Raw genomic sequence first — 24,278 nt, 5'->3', positions numbered from 1 at the left:
ATAAAATATCTCCTTTTGGAAGCAAGATGCTCTCCTCAAATCCAAGCACCAAGTAGGACAACAGATGCAGATTTATTATCTCATTCTTGTAACCAGTGTTCATTATCATACCTTAAAATGACACAGTTCTTTGTGCAACAACTTGCCTACCAGCATATCTCCACCTGAATGATGATCCAAAATTGGATACTTCTCCAGAGGTAAGTTTTAGATGCACTCTATGATGCAGCACACAGAAGGCTGTGGTAGAGACAGCGTTGATCTGGCATTTGATTGCAAATGTTTCATGCAATCTGAGCTCAGGTGTTAATTCCTTCTGAAAGGCAGAGATGCCTGGAAGAGCTATGTCAACATGCACAGCTGTCAGGAGAAAGAGGAAAGGCATGCCCATATGGCTATAGCAAGAATAGGGCCTTTATGACTTTTAGGGAATTTTAAAGGCAAAAAAATGCACCCATTTTCCCCAACCATATAGCCATAGTCATATCCATGAACTGAGGAAATCTTTTCTCCTCTCAAGGAAAAGGAATTACCACAGGAAACAAACAGACCCCTCTCTGGGGAGATTTGACATTCAGTACAGGCTGATGGGAGAAAATACTCAAGTGGAACCTAACTTCTCTTCCTCTAGCATTCCCTGAGAGGAATGGATGACAGAGAAGCCTGGATGTTATGATCACAGCTCTCTGACCTGACAGTGTCTCAGCCATTGACTTCTGTTCAAATGCAGCATCTTCAGCCACTGTTTCTCTGCAGAGCTCTCTCAAGCATAAAGAACATTCTACACCTGATCCAAGCAGTGATGCTTGATTACAGTCCAGGTAAAGCAGCACAGGCTCGTTTCTGTGACAGGCCAGATGTCACTGCAGCAGCTACAGACTGATACAAGGGGAGAAGTAAGGTCCACCTACTACTCAGAAGACTTAGAAATCAGAATTGTAGCTATCTTTATTGCTGCTATGCATGCTTGAGAGCCTAGATAGTCTAGAATCTCACTTCACGAATAGTCCAGGATACTTCACATCATATACCACAGAGAACTTTCCTTGTACTCATGTAAGGACAGCAAATCTCCAAACAGGCTGTGGACAAGGCAAAGATACAACTGTTGCTGTAGCTTTGGGTGCACACCCAGCCAATCTGAGACTCCCACCACACGGCACTTCAGGAACTGGCTTACCAGGGATTCTCTCTCAACCTTTGGCATGGATTTCCTGAAGAAAGGACCGACATCTATGAATACCACCAATACTACAGCAGATGTGTTTGGGTGACAAGAGATGACAGCTTCTTATCAACATACATTATCAACACACTCTATCTTGGCCTCAGGTCAAGTCTTTCCTTGAGAAATCTTTCCAAACCTGGTCATAAAGGTTGCTCTTTTTTCCAGTCACCACAACAACAAATCTGGGGAGACAGTACTTTTGGGGGGCACTATCAGCAGAAGAAACTTCAAGCCTGACTGAACCCAGTTTTAACCACAGATAGCATGGGAACAGATAGACTGTTCAATAATTAATTTAAATAAATCAACTCAGGGACTGCCTTTTCTTTTAAATTAAACATCAGCTCAGAGCAAACTGCCTGATAACTTCAACACCACAGAACTTTTAGGAAGAAAGAATAAACTCTGAATAAAAGTATTAGTTACTTCAGACATCGTGAATTTCTCTTCAGATGTAAGTTTACTTTCTTATATTGAAATCATAAGATCTTATTTCATATGGACACCTGCTTTTGCCTAATCCTTTACTAATTCAAGTAACAAAAGTTTTAGGGTCGTATTTCAACTCCCCTTACACAGGATTCCCAGAGTTCAAGAGTTAGGGTACACAAGTAAACATGGAATAACTGATAAAAAACTGTTTTATTTTATGTCTCTCCTACAGTGCATTCTGCTGGGTTATGCAAATTCCCCCTCTCTAGGATTAAGCCACATTAAATGCAATCAGAAGGATTTAATCAGATTAGTCAGGCTAAACAGATAGCCATCTGACGTTCTTCTATTCATTAGACAACAAAACTAAGAAAATAAAGCCGTAAATATTTTGAAGCAAGTCAAACTTCAGTCAAAAGGTCTTCTTCAGAAGCAGCAGAAACATAATAGAACTCACTCGGTAAATATAAGCAGAACCTTTAAAAGCTCAAACAAGATGCCTTTAGATTTTCATTTATCAAGTAAAGCACAAAGGCAATAACTGAGCAATAAAAAATCCCCACACAGAAAAATATGTGCTTGAATACAGTCAACATAACCTGATGCCATGGAGGTTTATGGGGAGACCTTCTCTATCTACACTAGGACAAGATGACTAGAAACTAAATATCCAGATCTCAAAATAATAAACATCTTCACAGGCATATCAATCATCTTCTACTAGCTGAGTTACATGAATATTCATAACACTTGCTCTATCATTATAATCAATTAAACCCTATTTTCAAAAGTGCCTTTAGCATTTTGAGAGCTCCTCATGTTTCCTTTATAATAACATGGAGCATATATAACAGCTTATCAAGCACGAATTATGCAAAAGGATGTCTTGTAATTGCTAGGGCTCACAGACCTACTGTCCCTTACTGCAGCTAAGCCATCCAGTATCATCCACTAAATATCTCATTTATTAAGGCTAACGTGGAAAAGGAGAGAGAACAAACTCCAGTCCTAAATGCAGGAAGAAACAAGCCAATGCACTGCAAACTTAATAGCTTAAATTACAAATGCTCATCACTCCTGTATAAAGAGCAAGAAAACATTTGGACTAATTTTATTTTCTGAGAAATTCCTTGACTTATAATGAATAGATTTACACTAATGAGAAATAATAGTTCCCAGCCCTTCTGTAAGGAACTGAAAACTTCCAAAGAACTGTTTCCATGTCATTTCCTGTGTCTCTCTTCAGAAATGCTTTAAGAAAAGAAAAATAGGAACACTTGCATGAAAAAAGGATCTTTGCATCCAACAGCCTCATCTTCCCCCACTGATTAATCTTTCCTGAGGACCCAAAACAGGAGCTGCCAACAGAAAAGGAAAGCATACAATCAACTTAACTGGGCATAAGAGTGACTTTTACCACAAAATGAGGAAAAACAGGACCTGCTGTACAAATCCAAGAAATGTACATTTGCTCTGCACAAAGATACGTGTTGACTGGTCAAACTGTCAAATTAAAAACATATGGCCCCATACCTCAGAACATTTCACAGACTGCACAGCCAACAAGTAGGATATTGATCCTGATGAAGAAAATACATGGAAAATAGAGTTGCATACTGCCAGTACAAGGAGTTCCAACAGTCCAAAGGCGTACAACATCACTAGTAACCACTTCCCTACATAGACAGGAAAGGAAGGACACTACCAAAAACAGCAATTAAAGGCTCACAGGCATCCTATAGTGTCTAATTTTGACTATTGGTAAAAAAAACCTCAGAGAAGCAAGGAAGGAAAGAAGGAAGCTACAGCAAGACGTAGCTCTGCAGCCCTCCTCCGACACCAAGAATTCTGAATCTGATTGAGGAAAAAAGTCCATAAGCAAGCTGATCAGCTGTTTTTAAGTGGAATAACTTGTACACAATGTCATACTTTGGCCATCTCAACCACATACACAGATGACAGCCTTCACGTTGCCAAGAGGAGCAATACACACTCCAACTCCCAGTGCTCTTATTTTTTTATCTTGTCGCATGACAGTACAAAACTTCTATATTTAAAAGTGAGGTACAGAGCAGTATTTTTAGGTATAAAGGCACATGCAGGAAAATGCAATGATTCCATGGCACTTGCTGCTGCCTACCTAAGCATCTTCAGAAACAGTTTTCCATGCCAAAGGATATTTCTGTTCCACAGCAGCTATAATATACATATGAGCTGCCATGCAACTGGAGCTCACACATGCAACTGTCTTTTCTTACCAGCCATTATTCTCTGGGCTTCATATGGTTCCATATAGCCAGTGTTCTCCCCTCTGCCCATTCTGTTCAACTCACTTTTGGCATCAAACGGATCTGAGTAGTCATCAGCTATCAATACCTGAAAGACAGGAAAGTAACTGTTACTGAAGTCTCCAGTCAGATGTGCAAAGCAGAAGGCAATGACATCCTATCAGCAAATTAAAAACAGCTTCACATGGCTTCGAAGTACAGTCTTGGTTCAGAGGATAAATACACAATTGCCACAGATCAGTTACGAAATGGTACTGAAATAGAAGTGTGCTCCTATTCATACTGGAAACATCATAAAGGCAGACTCCACATCAAAAATATTTCTGACTAGCACAAGGAACAGAATAATCAGGATGGACAAATTAGAAAGAGCCAACCAGTCAGCAAATTCAATCCAGTGCAATCTCTTTTCAGAGAAGTCTGCTAATATTCAGGAAAAAAATAGCACTCTTTCCATTGCACATACTTCATCTCCTCTGCTTTTAAGGTTTATGAGCTACAACTGAAAATGTTTCTAGAAACTTATTTTAAAATAAGTATTTTAAGGCTACTCTCTTCACTGCATTAATAAGAAGCCTTTTAATTTTAGGTCTCAGTTAAATCCCTGAACCTATCTGTGACAGTCTTTCTCTCAAAATAACATTATTTGTACTTATATTTTGTGAACTGAGACAAAAGACACCAATAAGAAATCTCACACTTGATCTTGCATTACTTTGCTTTCCTGACCACTGCAAAATCACTGTATGCTATGTAGGTCCTATATATATATTTTCTTTTTCAGTCAATTAAGTCACAGGAATCATTCCTCCCTATAATTGAAGTGGTAGAGCTAATCTTTGTTTCTGGGATGTGACAAGGGGACTGGTGCAAAGGCAGAGATCCTGATATGAGAAGTACTGCAGAGCACAGAGATGTAATCTACAGCAGGCAAAAGAGTCTGAAGCAAACAAAGCAGGCAGAGGCAGGCTTCAGCATCAGAATCCCTACAAAATCCTAAAATTATTCAGGTGGGAAAGAACCACAAGAGATCACCCTGTCCAACTCATCACTCAAAGCAGGGCAAGCCTGAAGGGTTCTGCCCTGAAGGCTTACTTTATTTATGAGGGATTTTTCAACTGAATTACTGTACATTGTTAAGACCAGCACTAGTAAGACTTACAGCACAGTGCTATTCCAACAGTTTCAATCTTTTTAACAAAGAACCAGGAGTACACTGCCAGCTAAGAGACTGAAGCTGCATCTGCTGCTGTCTCCTGCTGCCAGCATACCCCACCAGTCAGAGAAGAAAAACAGGACACACAAGTATTCACAGATCAAACACCTGCACAAGTGCCACGGAATAAATGAACACTCTATTAAGAAAGGCAGAGATCTCCTTTAAGATTAGGCAACAAAACATCTAACACACTTCAGAATCATTACCCGGGCACTGTAAAACGGGCACTGTAAAATGGGCCCATTGCAATTTTATACTACTTATTTTACTACCAAGACTGACATTTTAATTTTATCTTTTCTGTGTTTTTCTCCACTCAAAGTGACTGGAAGCTTTTTTTTGTGATCAGAAATCACCAGACTGACATGGATCACAGAGAGGGGAAAACATAATTCTTTCTTTCACTTGGCGTCCAAAATTACTCCCTCATTATTTCGAAAAACAGTTAACACAAAGGGGGAGAAAGTCCCCTCCCCCCCGTCTGGCAACATATGCCCAAGCAGCAAATCAAGTGACAGCAGCTGCACGCACTTGAGACAAAGACGACAATGTGCATCACGCAGCAGTAGTTTCTCCTAGTCACAAGGGCAGTTTCATTTCCAAAAGTGATGCAGTTGAAATGCCATCCATGTCTTCTGCTCCGACCCTGTCAAGAAAAGAGCTGCTAGGTGCTAGCATGTGCCCTGTGCTGCTCTGCTTTGCAAGTGTTGACAGGTAATACTTGCCAATCCTTTGCATAACTGTACTAGAACATAAAACAGAAAGCGGACTTAGCATTGCTTTTTGACATTTCTTCTTGCCCATTTGCCCAAAGTATACTAGGAGGAAAATGATACATAAAAGATGCTGTCAAACAAGACCACCCCCTAAAAAAGCCACCCAAGAAACTCCAAACTAAACAACACTCTGCCACAGCACATCCCAAACAGACTTTTCAGCACTCACTCAGGCAAAAAGAGCAGCCTCTTCACCTCTCCTGAAACCGTGTATCTTATTACAAATGGATTTACAATGCTGAGCTGTCAGAGGACTCTCCAGCTGACCATTACTCTTTCCATAAATATCACATTCAGTAATTCTCAGGCTAGATGTAGCAGCTGGCTAGTGCCAGAATTTGATTTCTTCTGTACTTGCCAACAGTTATAATTTCTCTATTTCTAGGAAGTTTCAAGTATTTCTACTTCTTTCAAAAAAAACCTCATTGCTTGAAAACCTCAAATGAGTATGATTACTGGTTCTATTGTAACATAGTTACTGTAAAAATGTAAAATATACTTACTGTAAAATTGAACTCCTTTTGACAACCATATTTCAGAGGATTATTTTTCCTGTTTTCAGAGATCTCAACCAGAAAGAGTTTCTACTCTGCAAGTCTGTTTGCCATCTCCACATAAACTACTTTTACCTTAATGAGCTCACCTTCCAAGACTCTGTGCTTGCTTAGGCAAAGTACAAACAAAATCTTTTGATGAAATAGAAGGTTCTGAGTACATGAATTTTCTAGTCATTTACACAATAAACAAAATACTTGCTTCATGACACATGGTATTAATACACTGTCCTCATACCCCTTTCGTGCTGTCCTCAGAAAAAGGCTTGCCAATGTTACACACAAGTTCTCTTCATAAATATCACAGGTGCATGCCTTGCATGTGCAGTGTGGCTTCTGCAGCTGATGATTTTGATCACCTCCATGCCACACAGGTAAGACCCACTGAGAGAACACCATGCTGTTACCTCTTCCCCACAAGCACGTAGGAGCAGGTCCATCTGTACGATAACCAGTGTGCCCCTGTGTTCACCAGAGCTCATTAGCTTTCCAGAAAGAGGTATTTCCTGGGCATTTTTTTTGTTTCTATTTCTCCCAACAGCCTTTCAACCACCGCCCAGCAAGCTGGTCTGAGTCAGGCATTTGTTTTCTACAGTCCAGAGGCCAAGGCCAGCACAGGAGAACCCAGGTTAGGGCAGGCATGCAGTGCCCCTTCCACAGCTTAGATTTAGTACACTTCCAAGGCAAGTGGCTAAACTCGTTCAGCTGGTCTACAAACTGCTCTTTCATGTTACTGACTGACAAACACTGGAAAGGAAGTAGAAGATAATAGACAGTATCCATCATCTACCAAAGCATCCCTTCTAGAAGTCTCAGATTATCCAGGATACAAAGCTGTATTTGCCACATCTACCCTGGACATAATTTGAGGAATAGCTACATGTTGAAATTTTGTAAGTACAGCTAAAGAGAGCATTCAGACATAGAAGCTGACCTTTGGAGCAGAACACTTTTAATTTGGCTCCCTGCTCTGACAAATCCAGCCACCTTCCTCAGAGGTCCTATCTATCAAAATTAAAACACAGCTATCAGGAATCCCCAGAAGGCAGTCATTCAGATTCCAAATTAATGTCTAAATCAGCTGCATTTGTCAGGGTTATTGTCAAAGACCTGTGGCTTATCTTTTGACAGAATGCAAGATCTATATTCTGAGTGTGGACTGTGAGCTCCCACAGCTACTGATTCCTGCTCTGTTCAAGCCTGTTCTGTGGCATCTCATACACATATGGGATGTGTATGGGAATACTATTTTCTGGTTTTGTACATGTAGTAGTACTATTCTGAGACATCAGTAACATCAAGCAAAAGAAGCTTTAATACAAATAAAAGTGCAATTATCAAAAGAAGTCTGTAAGGATTTAGAGAAGACTCACAGGGACTCTTCCTAGAAGGTTGCTAGCTGAAAGTCAGAAGACAGAGAAAAAGAATACAGCTCAGTTACCAGACAAGTTCACAAATTAAAAACCGTAACTAACTAAAAAGTTAATCAGCAGATACAAGATCAAAAACCCAATAATCACTCCACCCCAAAGAAAATTAAATACAAGTTGAGAATGTGGTTGATTTATCCCTCTATTATATATTAACTAAGTTGCAAGCTTCACTGTTGATGCATAGTCTTTGTTCTTATAATCTTAAAAAAAGTCTGACAAATATTATCATATTAAGTACAAGTTTAAATGGGTATTTGCATATACAAAAGCATATTTTGCATACGCAGCCACAGGAAAAAACCAAAGAACACACCTAACTGCATCATTTCACAGGTATCTCTATTTGACTAAACCCAGCATTTTAAAGGGACTGAAAAAGAGGGAAACAAATGGGAACTCACCACACTGAAAAAATAGGGATAATCCCTTTTTTGAATTGAAAGGAAATGCAGAAGATCAAGCTATCTTTAATACAGCAACATCAGCACAGAACTGTTAGCTATTTCAGTAATTTAGTGGCTATTGTGATTAAAGACACACTGCTCTAGAAGAATCCAAGAGGAATTATAATAAACAACATGTAGCAAAAAATCTAAAAGACTTCTCCTGCCCACCACGCCTTTGGAGAATTTATTAGGGGAGATATATTTTAAAGATTTATTTTTATTTATTATTTCTTTTATTTATATATATTTAGATAATAGAATGGGTTTGGAAGGGACCTTAAAGATCCTCTAGTTGCAACCTCCTTGCCATGGGCAGACACATACTTAAATAACTGTATGAAGGCAGACCTTATATTCCTCTTTCAATTTTTGTGAGTTACAATTAAGCCCACCAGTATCACAGACAACGGCATGTGTCTGTCAGCAAAGGTACAGAAGACAAAGGCTCATGAAAACTGTGAATAGGTCTCCGAGAACATCAAAGTTAACACATTTAACACAATGTAATAAAAATTAGTCATCCTCCCTGAGAATTTGTATTCACAGAAGACCAGTCTCTAGCTACAGTACAAGTTACTCTAGAATGGCCTGGGTTGGAAAGGACCTGAAGGACCATCTCGTTCCAACCCCTCTGCTATGGACAGGGACACCTTTAGATAGACCAGGTTGTTCAGAGCCCCATCCAACCTGCCTTGTACACTTCCAGGGCTGGGGCATCCATAACTTCTCTGGGAAACCCGTGCCTATGTCTCACCACCTTCACAGTAAAGAACTTCTTTCCAAAATGTAATACAAATCTACTCTCATTTCAAAGCCATCCTCCCTTGCCCTATCACTAGATGTCCTTGTAAAAATCCTTCTACAGATTTCTTGTAGGCTCCTTTCAGATTTTGGAAGGCTCCATTTAGGTGACCCCAAAGCCTTCACTTCTCCAGGCTGTACAACCCCAGTTCTCTCAGCCTTCCCTACTATGAGAGGTTATCCATCTAGTCATCATGCTGGCCAACAGTGATTAATAATATTACATGGAGGGAGTTGTGTTGTTATTTTGTTTGATTGCTGTTATGTTGTATTGATTGGGGGGTTTTTATGGGGAGTATGTTTGGTATTTTTTTATAACACTCTTTTATTTCATGGTATTTCTGATAAATGCCAAATTTCTCTATCTGACCCCAAGCAACCTCCAGGTCCCACATCACAAACATGTCCTAAGCAGATGTTTCCTAAAAAATTGTATTTTCGTCTAATATTCAGGCAACTGCACATCAGAAACGTCCCTGATGTTGAAGCCTGGACAAAAGTCAGCCTGCATACAGCAAGACTGTGAAGTTTGGTCTTGATTTGTTTTCCATACTAATAAAGACTTCCACTTAGGTTTTCTCCCATGAAGCACTGAATTCAAGAAACTGTTGGATAATCCTCCCTGTAGCTAAGTACTACTTTTTATTAAAAAAAAATTCACAGTCTTGGAAAACTTGCTAACAGAGTGATCTGTATGTGGTCGAGTTCCTGAAAGTATCAGGAAAAATAAATCAAGGACTTTTAATATCTTGCTAACAAGTCAAATTTAGGGCATGATTCTAGAGGACTACCCCACAGATCAAGTGTGTACAGAGACTTTCCTTCTAGTCTTAAATCTGAGTATTGGAAAGATCAGCACTAGCTCTCTGCTGCTGGAAGGAACCACAGGCCTCACTCATAGCAGTGACTTCCAGAGACTGACACACTCATCTAGAAGGTAACTGATGGGAAATGTGGTGCCTAAGTTTGTCAGAGAGTTGTGAACTGATCCGTATCAGTATCCAGAGGTACTGCGGGGGAAAAAACCCCAGTATTTAGTAACAGGATTTCAAGAGCTACTACCCCACATAATACAAGGTTTAGTGCTCAGTGAAGGTGAATTGCTCTTCAGTTTTTACAAGTCCATACACCCACAGGGACAGAACTGAACTGCTAACAAGCTGATATAAATAATAGTTCTTGCCTTCTTGCCCCTCCATGCCCCAACATGCTCTATTCCCAGGCAGTAACTGAAGTCCCCATCCCACATGAGTCACTGGTTCACACAGGGCAATGCAGAGACCACTCTTCACACGGCAGGCAAGGCAGCACTTCCAGCTCCTGATCAAAGTTTAAAAAGGCAGCTGTACCTGCTTTCCCCTCAGAAAGAAATAGGCGCTTCCTTGACTCATCCACTAGAGTATTTCAAATTTGAAAATACACCTTCAAGGATTTTTCAATAGATCTAAGAGTTATTGAAGGAAGGACAGGCAGAACAATTAACAGGTATTGTACCCTTCAGAAAACAAAGTTTAAAAAAAAAGTTTTAAAAAATTTATCCCATGTAATGCCATTAACAGAATATGTTTTGTAAAACAATTTTCCACACTTCCTGAACAATGCACAACTACTCCAAAACCACACCTTATGTCTGTTTCCGTGTAAACAGAGTGTTTAACAGTAACATTTACAAAAACAGTGACCTATCCAGGAAGATCTGCACCACAGTCCTTTCCTATCTCTTGCTAGAATCCATCATCATTCTGTTTCAACTGTTCAGTCTCATATCACTTCCTCGACCTCCAAACAGTGCCTAGCTACTGTTAGTGCCTAACACTGTTAGTTAAGGATACAACCACACTGACACGGGGCACCAAAAGAGTGAGAAGTCAAACCATATTCTTCACCAGACCACCAGGCAGTGGTCAGCACAAGAAAGGACACAAAGGTGTTCAGAGACAGAAACATCTCTCCTATCCTTTGTCTGGGGAACAAAGAATCTTGTAAAAACATACATTTTTTCAGTGACCCGAGCAAATACACTGGTAAACTGGCCACAAGAACAGATTGCAAACTAGGAGATTACATGCAAACTTGGTGTCTAAAAAGAGAAACACAGCTTCATCTTTTTCCTTTCCAGACCCTCTCTCCTCATTAATCAGGCTAAAAATACTTACATGAGTTCCCATACCCTTTTTGCTGTGCCTAATTTCTCATTTACAGTTAGAATACCCTTTGAATCTCAATAAACTGCATAACCTTATTCAGCCTATAAAAGGTTTTACTTCCATATACACATTGCAACAGCCCTAATGCTAACAGCTGGTGTGCAAGTTTACCTAAAGTTGGATATGTAAAATAGTGTAATACAGACCTCTTTTCTCATCTGGACAGTTATGAAGAAAAGTCTGGAAGTAATAATACGTGTGCTATCATGCAGTAGTAAGACAGCTGCATTTATGGTGAGCCCACTGTTGTGGCAGAATTGTGTAGTGCTGTTGTAGATGTGCTTGGAGTCTTGGTACTGCTGTGTTCACATGCAAACTTACCTAAACCAGCTCCTGTACCTGCCTATGTACATGTGAAAAATCAGAGGACAATCTATAGAAACAAGTACAATTCATTCCTTCTTGCTGATCATCACCATCACCAGCTGATCACTCTTGACCAGCCATGCCCAGCTGTGTCCACATGCACTTAATCTAAACAGAGCCCTATTCATTCTTCCAAGTTGTTGCAGAAGCTGCTGTACTCATATGCATTAGAGCCTATCATCAGACTAAACCCGCATTCACTTACTGCACAAATTCATCTACAGAATGGAGAAAAGCACTCCAGCACGGCAGATCAAGGTCCTGCACAAATGTCCTTACTGAAATGTGCTATTTTCACATAATAGAAGTCTGTTGCCAGCACAGACTTCATGGCGGTTTTTGAACATCAGTTACATGAAGATTTAGGATCCATGAGATCTCTGAGGACCTGCAGGAACCTGTGTCAGGGAAGGTTTACGTTGAACATTGGGAAAAGGTTCTTCTCTCAGAGGCTGGTTGGGCACTGGAACAGGCCCCAAAGAGACATGGTCACAGCACCCAGCCTGACAGAGCTCAAGAAGCGTTTGGACAACGCTCTCAGGCACATGGAGTGACTCTTGGAGACAGCGCTGTACAGGGCCAGGAGTTTGGCTCAGTGATCCTTGTCAGTCCCTTCCAGCTCAGTATTTTCTGTGAATTAAACCACACTTCTGTTCAAACCAGGGGTACTACCAAAAGTAGACCAAGTTGTCCAGGATCTTGCCCACATGAATTTTGAAAGTCTCCAGAGATGGAATGTCCACAACTTCTTCCTCAGCAACGCATACATTTATGTATATGAATTAACAAATAATAACAGTAACTAAATATTACATATTCATCATATTTTGTCTATGTACATTTTTGTACATACATATAATGTAGATTTAAGAACTTTACAAATAATTTCAACATTGGCAACAAGAAAACCTAAATTCACTTAAATAAACTTGTAGACTGTTGTAGCAAGTTTGAGATCAGACAGCAGATGTGTACACCAGAGAGATATAAGACACACAGATTAGAGGATGTAATTAAACAGTCATTTAGAATCCATTCGTGGATATTACGGTTCCCGTAAGATGGAAGACATTTAAGTGCTACACTGATGGACTACTCTGGACTCAGTTCAATAATTCAGAAAAATCCTTTCATAGGCAATACATGGTATCCATCATACAGTTTTTGCTTTTATTTAAACTCGGAACCTGTTAAGATACATGTTGGCATTTTGACTCTTTTCACCTGTCTTCTTCTACCACTCATGAAAACTTCAACACTGCATTCATCTTTAGGTAATTTTTTTTGTTTCACAATCCTTATCCAACAACAATTCACAAGCCGTATCCAACATTTAGCAATATATAGGTTATTGCTACCTTTTGAGGTTAAACAATACATTTTCTCCTTGCCTCCTACCCTTAGTGGTTTTATCATTCTGAATACATTAACATAAAATCACAAGGACAAAGTGCAATTATAGGGACATAGCTCACTGCTACTATTAATATTATTTGTTTAGCTAACACTTTTGGTAAGCTATTGCTTTTTCACAAGTGAAAATTTAATTTTTATAAGGAATCCTGCAGGATGCTCTTATATGCCATAACAATCTACAGATGAAAGAGTGATGCAGTAATGTTCTTGATCACTGGGTGCCAAGTGGGAGCGATTCACAGTGATTAGATACACAAGCTGCAGGGAAAGGGGTGGAAACTGGACAAAGGTCCACCACCCTGCCACATTCCCTTATGGTCATTTGCACTTAGGTATTAGCCTTTTTACAGAATAACACCACATGAAACATGATTGGTTACAGTCTGCCAGTAAATAGTTCAATAAGCATATTTTAGTTCAGAACAGCAAGTCTGTCCCCTTGTTTGAACACATACGCTAAGGAATTTTCTTATAATGGGTTGAGATGCTTACTGTAAAAGTATACACAATATATTTTTCCAGAAGTCTACCTCTCCCTCCTCAAATCTCCATGTCTTCCAACTGCTTCCTGATAGTCTCTCTCTGTTTCGACCTCTTTGTACCCGTAACTCTGACAATTTGGATAACTTCCAAAGCTGAGAGTGTTCCAAGCTGTGCATACAGTGCAGATGCCGGGCATACTTGTAGGTGAACAGCCTACCACATCACTCCAAGAAAGCCCCAAATTCACTCAGACTCTAAAGGCTCAGGTCAAATCTGAATATCTTCCTGTTCACAAGACTGCTCTAGTCTCTTAATCACGAGACTGACAGAAGTGAAAAAAATTGCATTTCTAGCTGCATTACAGCTGCCCTGTAAGAACATAGATAAGCAGAAAAAATATAACTTGCTGCCTTTACATATAGCCTTGCCTAAGCAATTCATGCAAGACCAGCAGCCATGAGTATTTACTTAAAGAGACATATACTAATGGAAACCGCATGCAGAGAAAGACTGTTTCACAGTCCAGCTCTGATCCAACTAGAACCAACTGCATGGAGAGGCAGCTTGACACTCTGCTGCAATGATTAAACGGGAATAAGATGGTGAGGTACGTCTGTAGTTTAGGATCTCTAGAAATAATATTCTCTGATATAAATAACTGCAACATTGCTTAGATGTCTTTCAAGGGTTTTCTCAGTGCACCTTGAAATACCAGCTGCAAGATTCTGTTGAATCTTGGTATGTGGCTTGTATAATCTTTAACATACTAAAGATCAAATAAAATATAGACCTTCCATATACAGAAATAAGACAAGCATTTGCTCAACCCTAAAACAGTACTTTAACAATCTAAATATATGAATAATGTTGTATGGAGTCGAATCACTTTTATTCAAGATGTCAGAAGTTCAAAAAGCTAGACTACTTTGCTAGTCTAGTGCAAAGGCGCTTGTTTCTTACACATAGTTTGTGCTCTCAGAACTTTATACATCAAGTCAGCAACTCCACTGGCCTGAACAGTTGCCTGATTGGTTGAACAGTTGCTTGCTTGATTGCTGCTGCCACACAACATTCACATGATTTTGTACTAGATCCACTCTGACTGCAGAATCAAGTTATTCTCTACTGCATCAGCTATGTCCTGTCTTGTCATTGAAATTTTTGTACTATTTGAAAGTAGCCAAGTGCTTGCTTGACAAAAGTAGCTAGAATTGTTAGGCTTTAGGTTGAACTTTAAACTATATTTAATTTAAATTCAATTTATTTTTAGTTAATTTAAACTGTAAGGTTATACTGCATAAGTTGAACAGAGATTATAGTACAGTCTGGAGGTAACAATATGTACACTAATAATAATTAAACTGGACAAATCTCTAATTTTAAATATTACTTAAAAAATAATAGATCACAGCTTATGGAGTGCAACAACCATATTACAACATGGACTGCAGAACCAACTAAATATACAGCAAGCAGTTGGTAACCAAACAGCAAACCAGAAGTAAGAAGGCCCCAGACCACAATGCCGGTGTTTGTCCAGACTCTCTTGTGAAGGATAGGGAGCTTGGATTTTAAGTGTATAATGGCCTAGGGATTTATTTGTTCAGAGTCCCTGTTTTGAGGCACTACCAGATACCATAACTGACCTGTGCCAACAAACCTATCTAATGGAGAAGAGAGATTAATGTCAAAAATTTCTTTAACACCTGTGGAAACGGATCTTGCAACTTGCAGCATCTTCTGCATTCAATATACAGAATTGTTGCATTGTTCTGTCTCCACTGAACAGAGATAGTGCAAAATGCTGCTCATTATGAAATACATGTCTTTTAAAGAGCAATACGCTATGAACCCAGCTTTTAAATCCTAACAACTTCCTGCAATGAAGTATGAAACAGCTCGTTTTGGGGAAGCATCCCAGGTTCTTCAGCTGCAAAACCTGGCAGAGAAATGGTTAGGTTCAAACATGTAATAGGTGAAAACATATCTGAAGTATCCTTTCACACAGGCACTTCCCACCTTATTATTACTTCATGGATTTACACACACCACAATGCCAGATAGAGGACAATCACTCAGAAAGACTTCAGATTATTTCTTTTGATCTCCATTCACAAGTGGTTTGCCGACTGAGTTGGTCTTAAACCATGTCCCACGTTTATTCTTACACAAATACAGGAGATGCCAGACTGATCCAGAATACAACCACATGTTGTTTCAACTTGCCCACACTCCCTAGCTTCTCTGTGGCAAGCAAGTTAAGCTCTCACAAGCCAGCACTAAAGATGGAAGCAAATAATTTCTTTATCCACCACACTGACGGACCTGAACTGCTTCAGCCATGAATTCTAACTCACCCTGCTCTCCCTTATCTGAAGATAAACACTACAGCTGAAGTCCCTAAACCCACCTAATTGTACTACCTAAATAATAATAAAAAAAAACCTACCCAATAATTTGAATTCAAATTCATCTGGAAAAAGATGACTCTCACTGGGCATCTGTTGTAGAGGTTAGTCACCTCATTACTAAAGGGTGCATGGCAACTTGGGTTTGTCTGCTTCAGCTTTGGTTGGTATTTCTACTGCTGCACATCAAAACTTCCTGAATCCCAGATACATTACATCTCTGTGGTTACTTTACCAGCCTTTGTCTAAAATCTTGCAAAATAAAATCATGTCTGCCACTGCTTTAAAACTCCACCCCCTTTATTCCATGAATCAGCTAGTTCACAATTTTCCTTTTCCTCTGGGAATTTCAGCTAACCCATCTGCCACTATCCCTACTTTGCCATTTGCCCTTTTTTAAGTAACCAAACCAAACAAGCACCTTCCTGAATCTCCTTCCCATTCCAGTAACTCTTTCAAGTATGACACACAATTGATCTGTTAACCAAACTCTTTACAGACGACGAACCACAGAAGATATAAAATTGCTCACTGAATTTGCTGAAACCTCTACTTCTCATTTCTCCATCAACACATAAAGGAAAACAGCACTCTATCCTTGTAAATGAAATCAGGAGAAAAAAACAAAATACTGAGAAAGGGATGCTGGAATGAAACACAAACATTTAACAGGCATTATTGGATCACTAAACACTAACTTACCTCTATGAAGACAGAACTATACAGCATTTGTTTACTGATTTAATTCCTAAAGTGTTTACTAGCTTCTACTATGTAACACACAGATTTTTTTAAATGTTTTTAGCATGTCAGTGAATTCTTCTGAACAGCAGACCTCTAGCTTTGGGGGGTTTTATTCCACCTTTACTGTCTTCCTTATTACATCTTTCTTAGAGAAGTTTATTTTCACTTGCTTTGCTCAAAGCTGAAGTACAGACACTCTGTTAACTAAACTCCCTATTTTTCTTGCTCAGTGAATCACAGGTACAGAAGAGAAGCAGTTCTCTGCTGGACCACAGTGACCCCTGTTCACCTGTCAAACTCTCCATTTCAGGGCTGTGAAATAACAGATTTCACATCCACTGCTGCGATAAAATAACACAATTGAACAAAAGGCAAGCTATGTTGTCTCTAACATACAAATGCTGCTGCAGGTAGACACAGTTGGCTTTTTGAGGCACAGGATGATTTTATTTCTCAAATATATTCAGATTTCCTGCTTGTCACATATAGTTCTCTCTCTCAGTAATTGCAAAAAAACCTGAATATGACTGAGAATTTTTTCCTACAAGTTTCAGAACCTGCTACAAGCATTTGGGAGCAGCATACAGATTTATGACCATTACAAAGCAGCAGGTTACCTAGCAACAAATATGTATTTTCTGATTTGAAAATTGCTTCAGTAGGGTCTAAAACTGAACAGTGATTTTAAAAAAAGAAAAAGAAAGATACATTTTTCCCTAAGCAGTTGCTTTTGCTGAAAGCAAAAAGAAGATATAAAGAAAAGATATAAAAGAAGATACCTGGTGTCAATGTGGGAAATTTAATGAAATCTGACTAAATTGTAACATATACTGTAAAACATAATGAGATGCTAACTTTTAATCAATCACTTCCACAAAAGAAGTTGCTTCCAGTCAGGAACACCTACTAAGACAATAGAATAAAATCCTAGACTTTTCAACCTATATCATCACTGTCACAAGCAGATTTCTTTGGAATTCCACCTGGACAGATATAATTTATCAAGTTGTCATGGACGTGTGGCTGCGCAATCATGTTACACATTTAAACATGTACACACAGATCATTCATACTGATAACATTCGGCACATACTTGAAATTCCCGTGATGTGACTACTATCCTGGAGTTGAAAACGCCAATTAACAAAATAGAGAAACATTTATTTACAATACATGAGAAAAACTGAACTATACTCACAAGACCAACACAGGTGGGAGGATGTGCTGTGCTTAAAAAAACAAGCAATGCTATTCCCCCCTCTAACCCGAGTTCCAAAGTCCAGCACTTTCCAGTGTTGTTTCTAGAATATTTTGCTAAATTTGTAAGAGAACTACCAGTAAAAGACAGGGTAACATTTGTAAGTGGGCAAGTATCTATGGAGTTTGCTTCACCTGCCAGCCAGTTGGAAACACATGTATGGTGGAAGCATCATGGAAGTTGCCAAGCCGTTGTAACACGGGACTTAGAACCTCCTCACCTTTGACACTAAACTAGGAGGCAAAAAAGTTTATAAAGAAATGACAAACTGCCTCCAAAAAAACAGTTTATTTTTGATATATGACTACTCCATACCACATGCAGTGGGGATGAGGCCTCAACTTAGGGTCCCAAGCACAAGGTTTTTCAAGGGCCTCTAGCGCTCCTCAAACATTCCCCAACTACTCACGGTCTGTTCTGCACTGCATGGGGCATACCAAGAGCCTTGGTACCCATCATGAGGCTGGCAGTGAACTGTGCCTCAAAGCACAGTTGTGAACCTGCCCCATCAGGAGGAAGGTGCGCTCGAAAGCCAAAAGGGCAGGGCACCATCACTTCACGCGCTACTTCTGCACATGCCCTGCGATATTAAAAAGGGCCAGGCCACCCAATGAAGGATGGCAGAGAACAGCTAGTTGTGCAGTAGGTGATCCCCTCGCCAAAACCCTTCCAGGGGCTGACGTAGCCCCAGCCCCACTACCTAGCCTAGAGGGGCTGGAAGGGGAGCACAAGACTTACTTTATCTTTCATGGCAGAGGGGGCAGCAGCCGTCGGCTGCTTGGAGCCCTTGTTGAGCTTCTTGCCCGCGCCGTCGCTGCCTCCACCGCCGCTCTCCACCTTGATCAGCCGGTGCTTGGGGGAGATGTACTTCACCTCGGGTGGCGTCGCCGGGCGGCGCTCGCTGTGGCTGCGGAAGAGGTGCGGGGAGCCGGTGGTGGGAGGCGTGGCGCAGCACGACGAGGAGGAGGAGGAGGAGGAAGCCTTGAGGGCTGCCTCGCCCAGGTCCTCGGGCGCCGAGTAGTCCGGGCGGCACATGGCGCGCAGCTTGCGCAGGGACGAGCCGGGCCCGCTGTAGGGGTCCTCGAAGTCGCGGTCCTTTTGGGCGCGGTAGGCGCGGAGCAGGTCGCTGGTGTCGTCGCGCAGACGGCGCCGCGAAAAGCCGGGCGAGGTGTGGTGGTGGAGGTGGAGGTGCGGCGGCCCCTCGGGGCGGGGCGCGCTGCCGGCACCGTTGCGCTTCTCCCGGTAGTCGGGCCGCGGGGGCTGCGGAGGGCTCTTGGTCTTACTATTGCCCAGGCTGAAGTACTTGTTCAGCCATTTGGCCATCGTCTCTCCCGGTGGCGGCCTCAGCACCGCTGCGCGCTGCCCCCGGCGCCCCGCGCCCCAGCCCCGCTCGCCGCCCGCATGGAGGAGCGGGGCGGCGGGGCGGGCCGGGCGCCCCGCTCCGCGCACTCGCCGCTCTCCCGCTGCCAGCGGCTGGAAGGGCCCCGCCGAGCCCTCCGGCTTCCCGGCGGGAGGGAGCCGCTCCCGGCCCGAGCCAGGCGCTCGCCGTAGCTCCGCGCCCGCCCCCGCGGCTCCGGGTCTGCCGCGACCTCAGCCCCGCTGCTCCGCGCTGGCAGCGCAGCCCAGCCTGACCTCAGCACGCACCGGAGAGGCGGGGGACGCATCTGCATGCGGGGCCCGCCCACCGCCGCCGCCGGGCGGGGCCGCGCCAGGTGCCCGCGGGGCGGGGCCGAGGGGCCGGCCCTGCGCGGGGCGGTACCGGTGTAGGTACAGGTACAGGTGCAGGTGTAGGGGTAGATGTAGATGATGTAGATGATGTAGATGTAGATGTAGATGTGCATGTGCTGGTGTAGGTGCCAGTGTCAGGTCCAGGTGTAGGTGCTGGTGTAGGTGTAGCTGTAGGTGCTGGTGCAGGTGCCGGTGTAAGGTGTAGGTGGTGGTGCAAGTGTAGATGCCGGTATAGGTGCCGGTACAGGTGTAGCCACGCTTTGCGTTCCAGGGCTTCCCCGCTGCGCCCTCAAATGGGCTGGGGAGCAGAGCTGTCACCTTGAAGAGGACAGAGGAGCCTTTCCGTTCTTTTCCCAGGTGTCTCCGCCTGTCGTCTGGAGTGGCTGTGGTACCTGTAGCCACCACCTGCACAGTTTGAATTCTGAATTCTCTACTACTGCTACCCATGTGTCCTCCTTCCCATCTGTGGTGGGGTAGGAGGATTCCAGCTGGCACCTAAAAAGGAACCAATCCCTGTTTTTGGCTAGGGTTGATGCTAAACAAACAAGATGTTGCATATTTTTTTGGTAGGTACCTTTCCCGTGTGTGTTCCTAGGTAAGGGCTACAGTTAATCAGATGCAGAGATGATACTTGTGTGAATCATGCTGCTCAGCTTGTGTGTTGCCAGAAAGATCTGGGCCACCACAGTCACAATCACTTAGTATTGCTCTTCTAATCTTTCTCCATCTTCCCAAAGGTAAACATATACTACAGCAAGTTTTCCCAAGTTCTATCTGCCCAGCTGTGACAGTCTCACCTGTATCTTTACAGGTGAGACTTTATCATCATCCCAGTGCTGACTGGTCTGGTTTTAGGGGATGCTGGAGGCATTGAATGGATGTTCAAGTAAGGATAGGAATACTGGCATGCTGTATTGGAGATGGGCTCTCCAGGCCCATCTCTGGCCTCTGCCACAATCAAAAAGTTAAGCAGACAGAAGAACCACGCAGATAATAGCTTGACCTGTGGTGCTTCAATTGTCCATTATGATCAGTGACAGGAGATGTTTGTTCCAGTTTTGTTCTGTCTACATTGCATAGTGGAATGCAGTTTTAAATGAAGAATGAGGGAACGCCTCACAATTGCATTTTTAGAAATCTTCTGCTAATGAGAATTCAGTCCTATCCATAAAAGCAATAAAAAGTTTTTAATTCCCTCAGTGCAGATTTGTGACAGTTTTCCAGAGCTATACTTTCCTGTGAAGCATTGTTTTCCCATTGCTTTATCAAGTCCATCAATGCAGAGAGATGGGCAAGGAGAACCCTTCTCATATAGTTAAAAATCTGCACAAGAGCACTGCAGTTTCACTGGGAGCTGTGGACATGTTCCTAATATGATGTGCTGGTTTTGGCTCAGGAACAGTTAATTTTCTTCACAACAGCTGTAACAGGATTATTTGTGCTGGAAACAGCATTATTAATATGGGCGGGAGGGGGTTGTTACTGATGAGCAGTGCTTACACAGAGCCAAGGCCTTGTCTTCTCACACTGCCCCAGCAGCGAGCAGACTGGGGGTGCACAAAAGCTTGGGATGACACAAGCCAGGACAGCTGACCTCAGCCAACTAGATGGATATTCCATATCATATGGCATCATGCTCAGCATATAAAACTGGAGGGAGAAGAAGGATGGGGGGGGGATGTTCAAAGTGTTAATGTCTGTCTTCCCTGACATGCTTTCTGCACAGAAGGGTGGCCCAAAATTGGACTTGAGATGCAACCCTGTTTTGAAGATGAGAAAGGCAATATCATGTACTGTTTGGAGAGAGGTGTGAAGATGTCAGGCACAGTCATGTTTTGCACTGTTGTTTTTAATCATTTGGGAGTTAGAGCTCTTTTAACCTTTTTATAATCAGAATAGTGGAGGAAACAGAAGAGGAAACTTTTATCTACTTATCACTACAAGTCATCTGTGTATTGCCCTGTTACATTTTGGCAAACACCTATTGGATCCCTGTTGGCTTTGTTGAAGCCCAACGTCAGTCTGTAGTGCATTTACACACCCACCGCCGGACATGAATTATGAGGGCAAAATGGACTTAGTTATACTCATGAGTTAATTATCTTCATGAAATAAAGATGGACTGGATTTACATAGGAAGTTTTTATCTGGTTTTATTGACCCTTTCAACCTCACTCTAGGCTATACATTCCCTATAAGAAGACTCATTCTCTCTGAGTTTGGGCGCTATCCTTACATTTTGCTCAATGTAAGCATGTCTGTATGTTTTAATGAGCTCCTGAGAACAAACCTCCTCCCCTGTGAGTACAGGCTTGAATTGTAATTCCTTCCTGCAGCATTTTCATCAGCTTGTGTGGAAAGAAGGGTTGCAGCTCCCTTTACTATCATCAGCAAATTTTTCTTTTGACGCCCTCAGTGCTGGTCTCCTGTCTCTGCTCAGCATATTCATCCTGTCTGACTATAGTTTTTTGGGTTTTTTTTTCTCAGCCTGAGCCTGACCAGTGTCGTGTTTCTTGACTGGCTAGTACCTGGGTCTCTCAGGGGGTTGCAAGACTCCCAGTAGATGCTGATTCAGGAATGGTATATTGTAGACCCTTTGTATGAGAGCGATTTTTTGCCCTGAAGCAGATGAGTCCCAATTTCTTTAAAACTTCTCCTTACCCAGAAGTCTAGCAGTTCCCTAATTCCTGTTCTGCCAGTCATGGGAGGGGCAAGAAAACCCCAGGAGAGCTCTAAACTCAGCCTGATACTGTCCCTTGTGGCTCAGTGAGGAACCACGTTCTCTTCCCTGCATTGACAGGCAGTTTGTGAGGTGACAAGTCAGCAAAAGCACATCGATGCAGGGAAGCTTCTCTAATACTTCAGAATCTCTCTTAAGTTGCCTCCCAGCAGTGTGGGAGGATAGGAACTATAGATGTACTAGATAACCCTAGGAAAACCCAAACCTGAATAAGTATCTACGAATGAGTACAGAATAATCAGTAAAACAGGCATAGCAGAGAAGTAAAATCAATAATTGCATTGTCTCTCTAATCTCAGTGATTGTTCCAATATAAATCTGCAAGGTGCACAACACTTTTGCGTATGCACAAGCTGTTTTCCAATCTGTCTGCTCATGCAGGTTACATCTACACCTGTAGGACTCCCAAGTCCCTGCTCTTTGTCATGTCTTCTCATGTCATTTTCACATGGATTTCTGGAAGAATCAGGCTTTGTCTTTTTTGGAACTCTGACCACATTTTTGAGTTCTGGTTGGCAAGTTTCCAGCATATTTTTTTACCAAACGTAAGGATAAAATCGTGATAGTGAAAGTGAACTTTTCCTGTGAAATAACAAATCATAAAATGTTATGATCTGAATAGAACATCTACTTCTTCTCAGACCTGCATCTCTTGAAGTTCTTTTGCTAATTCTTTTACTAATTCCCTAAGTTTGTTTCAGCTTAGGGAATTAGCAAAAAAGAGACTCTTACCTTTTGATAGAGGCATTTTATTGCACACTAGTCACTAATTTGTGCTAAGTTTTCATACTCCTAATCATATTAATTTAATTAAATAAGGAAGTTAAGGAGCATCTACTCTGGAATTTATAAGGTCTTGTTTCCGCTCATACTGATTTCCATGTGTAGTACGGGTTGCAGTGCATATCAAATTAGGATAAAGAAGAAAAAGTAGCAAGTAACATGCAGAGCAAAGTATTTTCTGTATTAATAAACACTCAAGCAGTGCTGCCAAGTCTAAATTTGCAGTTATCTTGCAGGAAAACAAGTCCAAAATTTTTAGTATTGATCAACCCTTCACACTGAGATATCCACAAGAAAGACAGAAAGCAGATAATGCCTCTGGTTAATACGGCTTTAGGCTAGGCAAAAAAATAAATCAAATGCATTCACCATGTTAAGAGCAGCCATCACAAAACAGAGAAGTGTTCTCTTTCTTGAGGCACTTCTTTCTTGGTCACTGTTGTCAGGTAATTCAGAAAGGGTATGTATCATCCAGAACATACTTGGATTCCTCCTATTTGTGTATGTTGGATCACACAAATCATACCCAGGTAATGATTAGAGATCCATTTGTTGTCTACAGGCTATCAAAATGCTGAATGTTTTCTTTCTTGTGCATATGTATGACTAAATATAGGATTATTAGGAAGTTCTGATTTTTCCTGTTTTCCAGTGTGACATCTTCCTGCAATTAGTTTATTCCCAAGTAAGGAGAAATTCTTATACTGTGAGCATGTGTTAGTTACTTAAGTCCAACCAATTTGTCCCATATTCTCATGCTGCAGGAAAAAAAACCTAACCAGGTTCCTCTTGAATTATACTTTTGTGATGATCTCTTTGCTTACTAGAACAAGTTCATTTCAATCATCTTTAGTTTTCTTACATCACATGGGCTGTTCAAAATCAGATTTTGAAGGGTTTTGTCACCTACAGATATCCTGCAGAATTTGCAAAAGCAGCTTCATTAAGCCAGCTGGATTTAGAGTACA

General features: G+C 41.6%; 1 protein-coding gene across 1 annotated transcript in view; it reads right to left on the bottom strand.

Annotated features, from left to right (window-relative positions):
• The window catches only part of SHB (SH2 domain containing adaptor protein B), a 59,647-nt gene extending 40,193 nt beyond the window's left edge, over positions 1 to 19,454 (bottom strand). The window contains exons 1-2 of the mRNA XM_005532422.3: positions 18,798 to 19,454; positions 3,919 to 4,036 (exon numbers count right to left, since the gene is read on the bottom strand). Coding sequence (XP_005532479.1) covers positions 3,919 to 4,036; positions 18,798 to 19,382 — 703 coding nt within the window. The 5' untranslated portion in view covers positions 19,383 to 19,454. The remainder of the gene's footprint in view (positions 1 to 3,918; positions 4,037 to 18,797) is intronic.
• Positions 19,455 to 24,278: the final 4,824 nt, after the last annotated feature.

This window comes from Pseudopodoces humilis, chromosome 4 (genome assembly GCF_049639895.1).
Source record: "Pseudopodoces humilis isolate 2021_Gansu_Grassland_sample_001 chromosome 4, ASM4963989v1, whole genome shotgun sequence".
Lineage (NCBI taxonomy): Eukaryota > Metazoa > Chordata > Aves > Passeriformes > Paridae > Pseudopodoces > Pseudopodoces humilis.
Note: the sequence above shows the minus strand (reverse complement) of the source record. Positions and strands in the feature narration are given on the sequence as shown.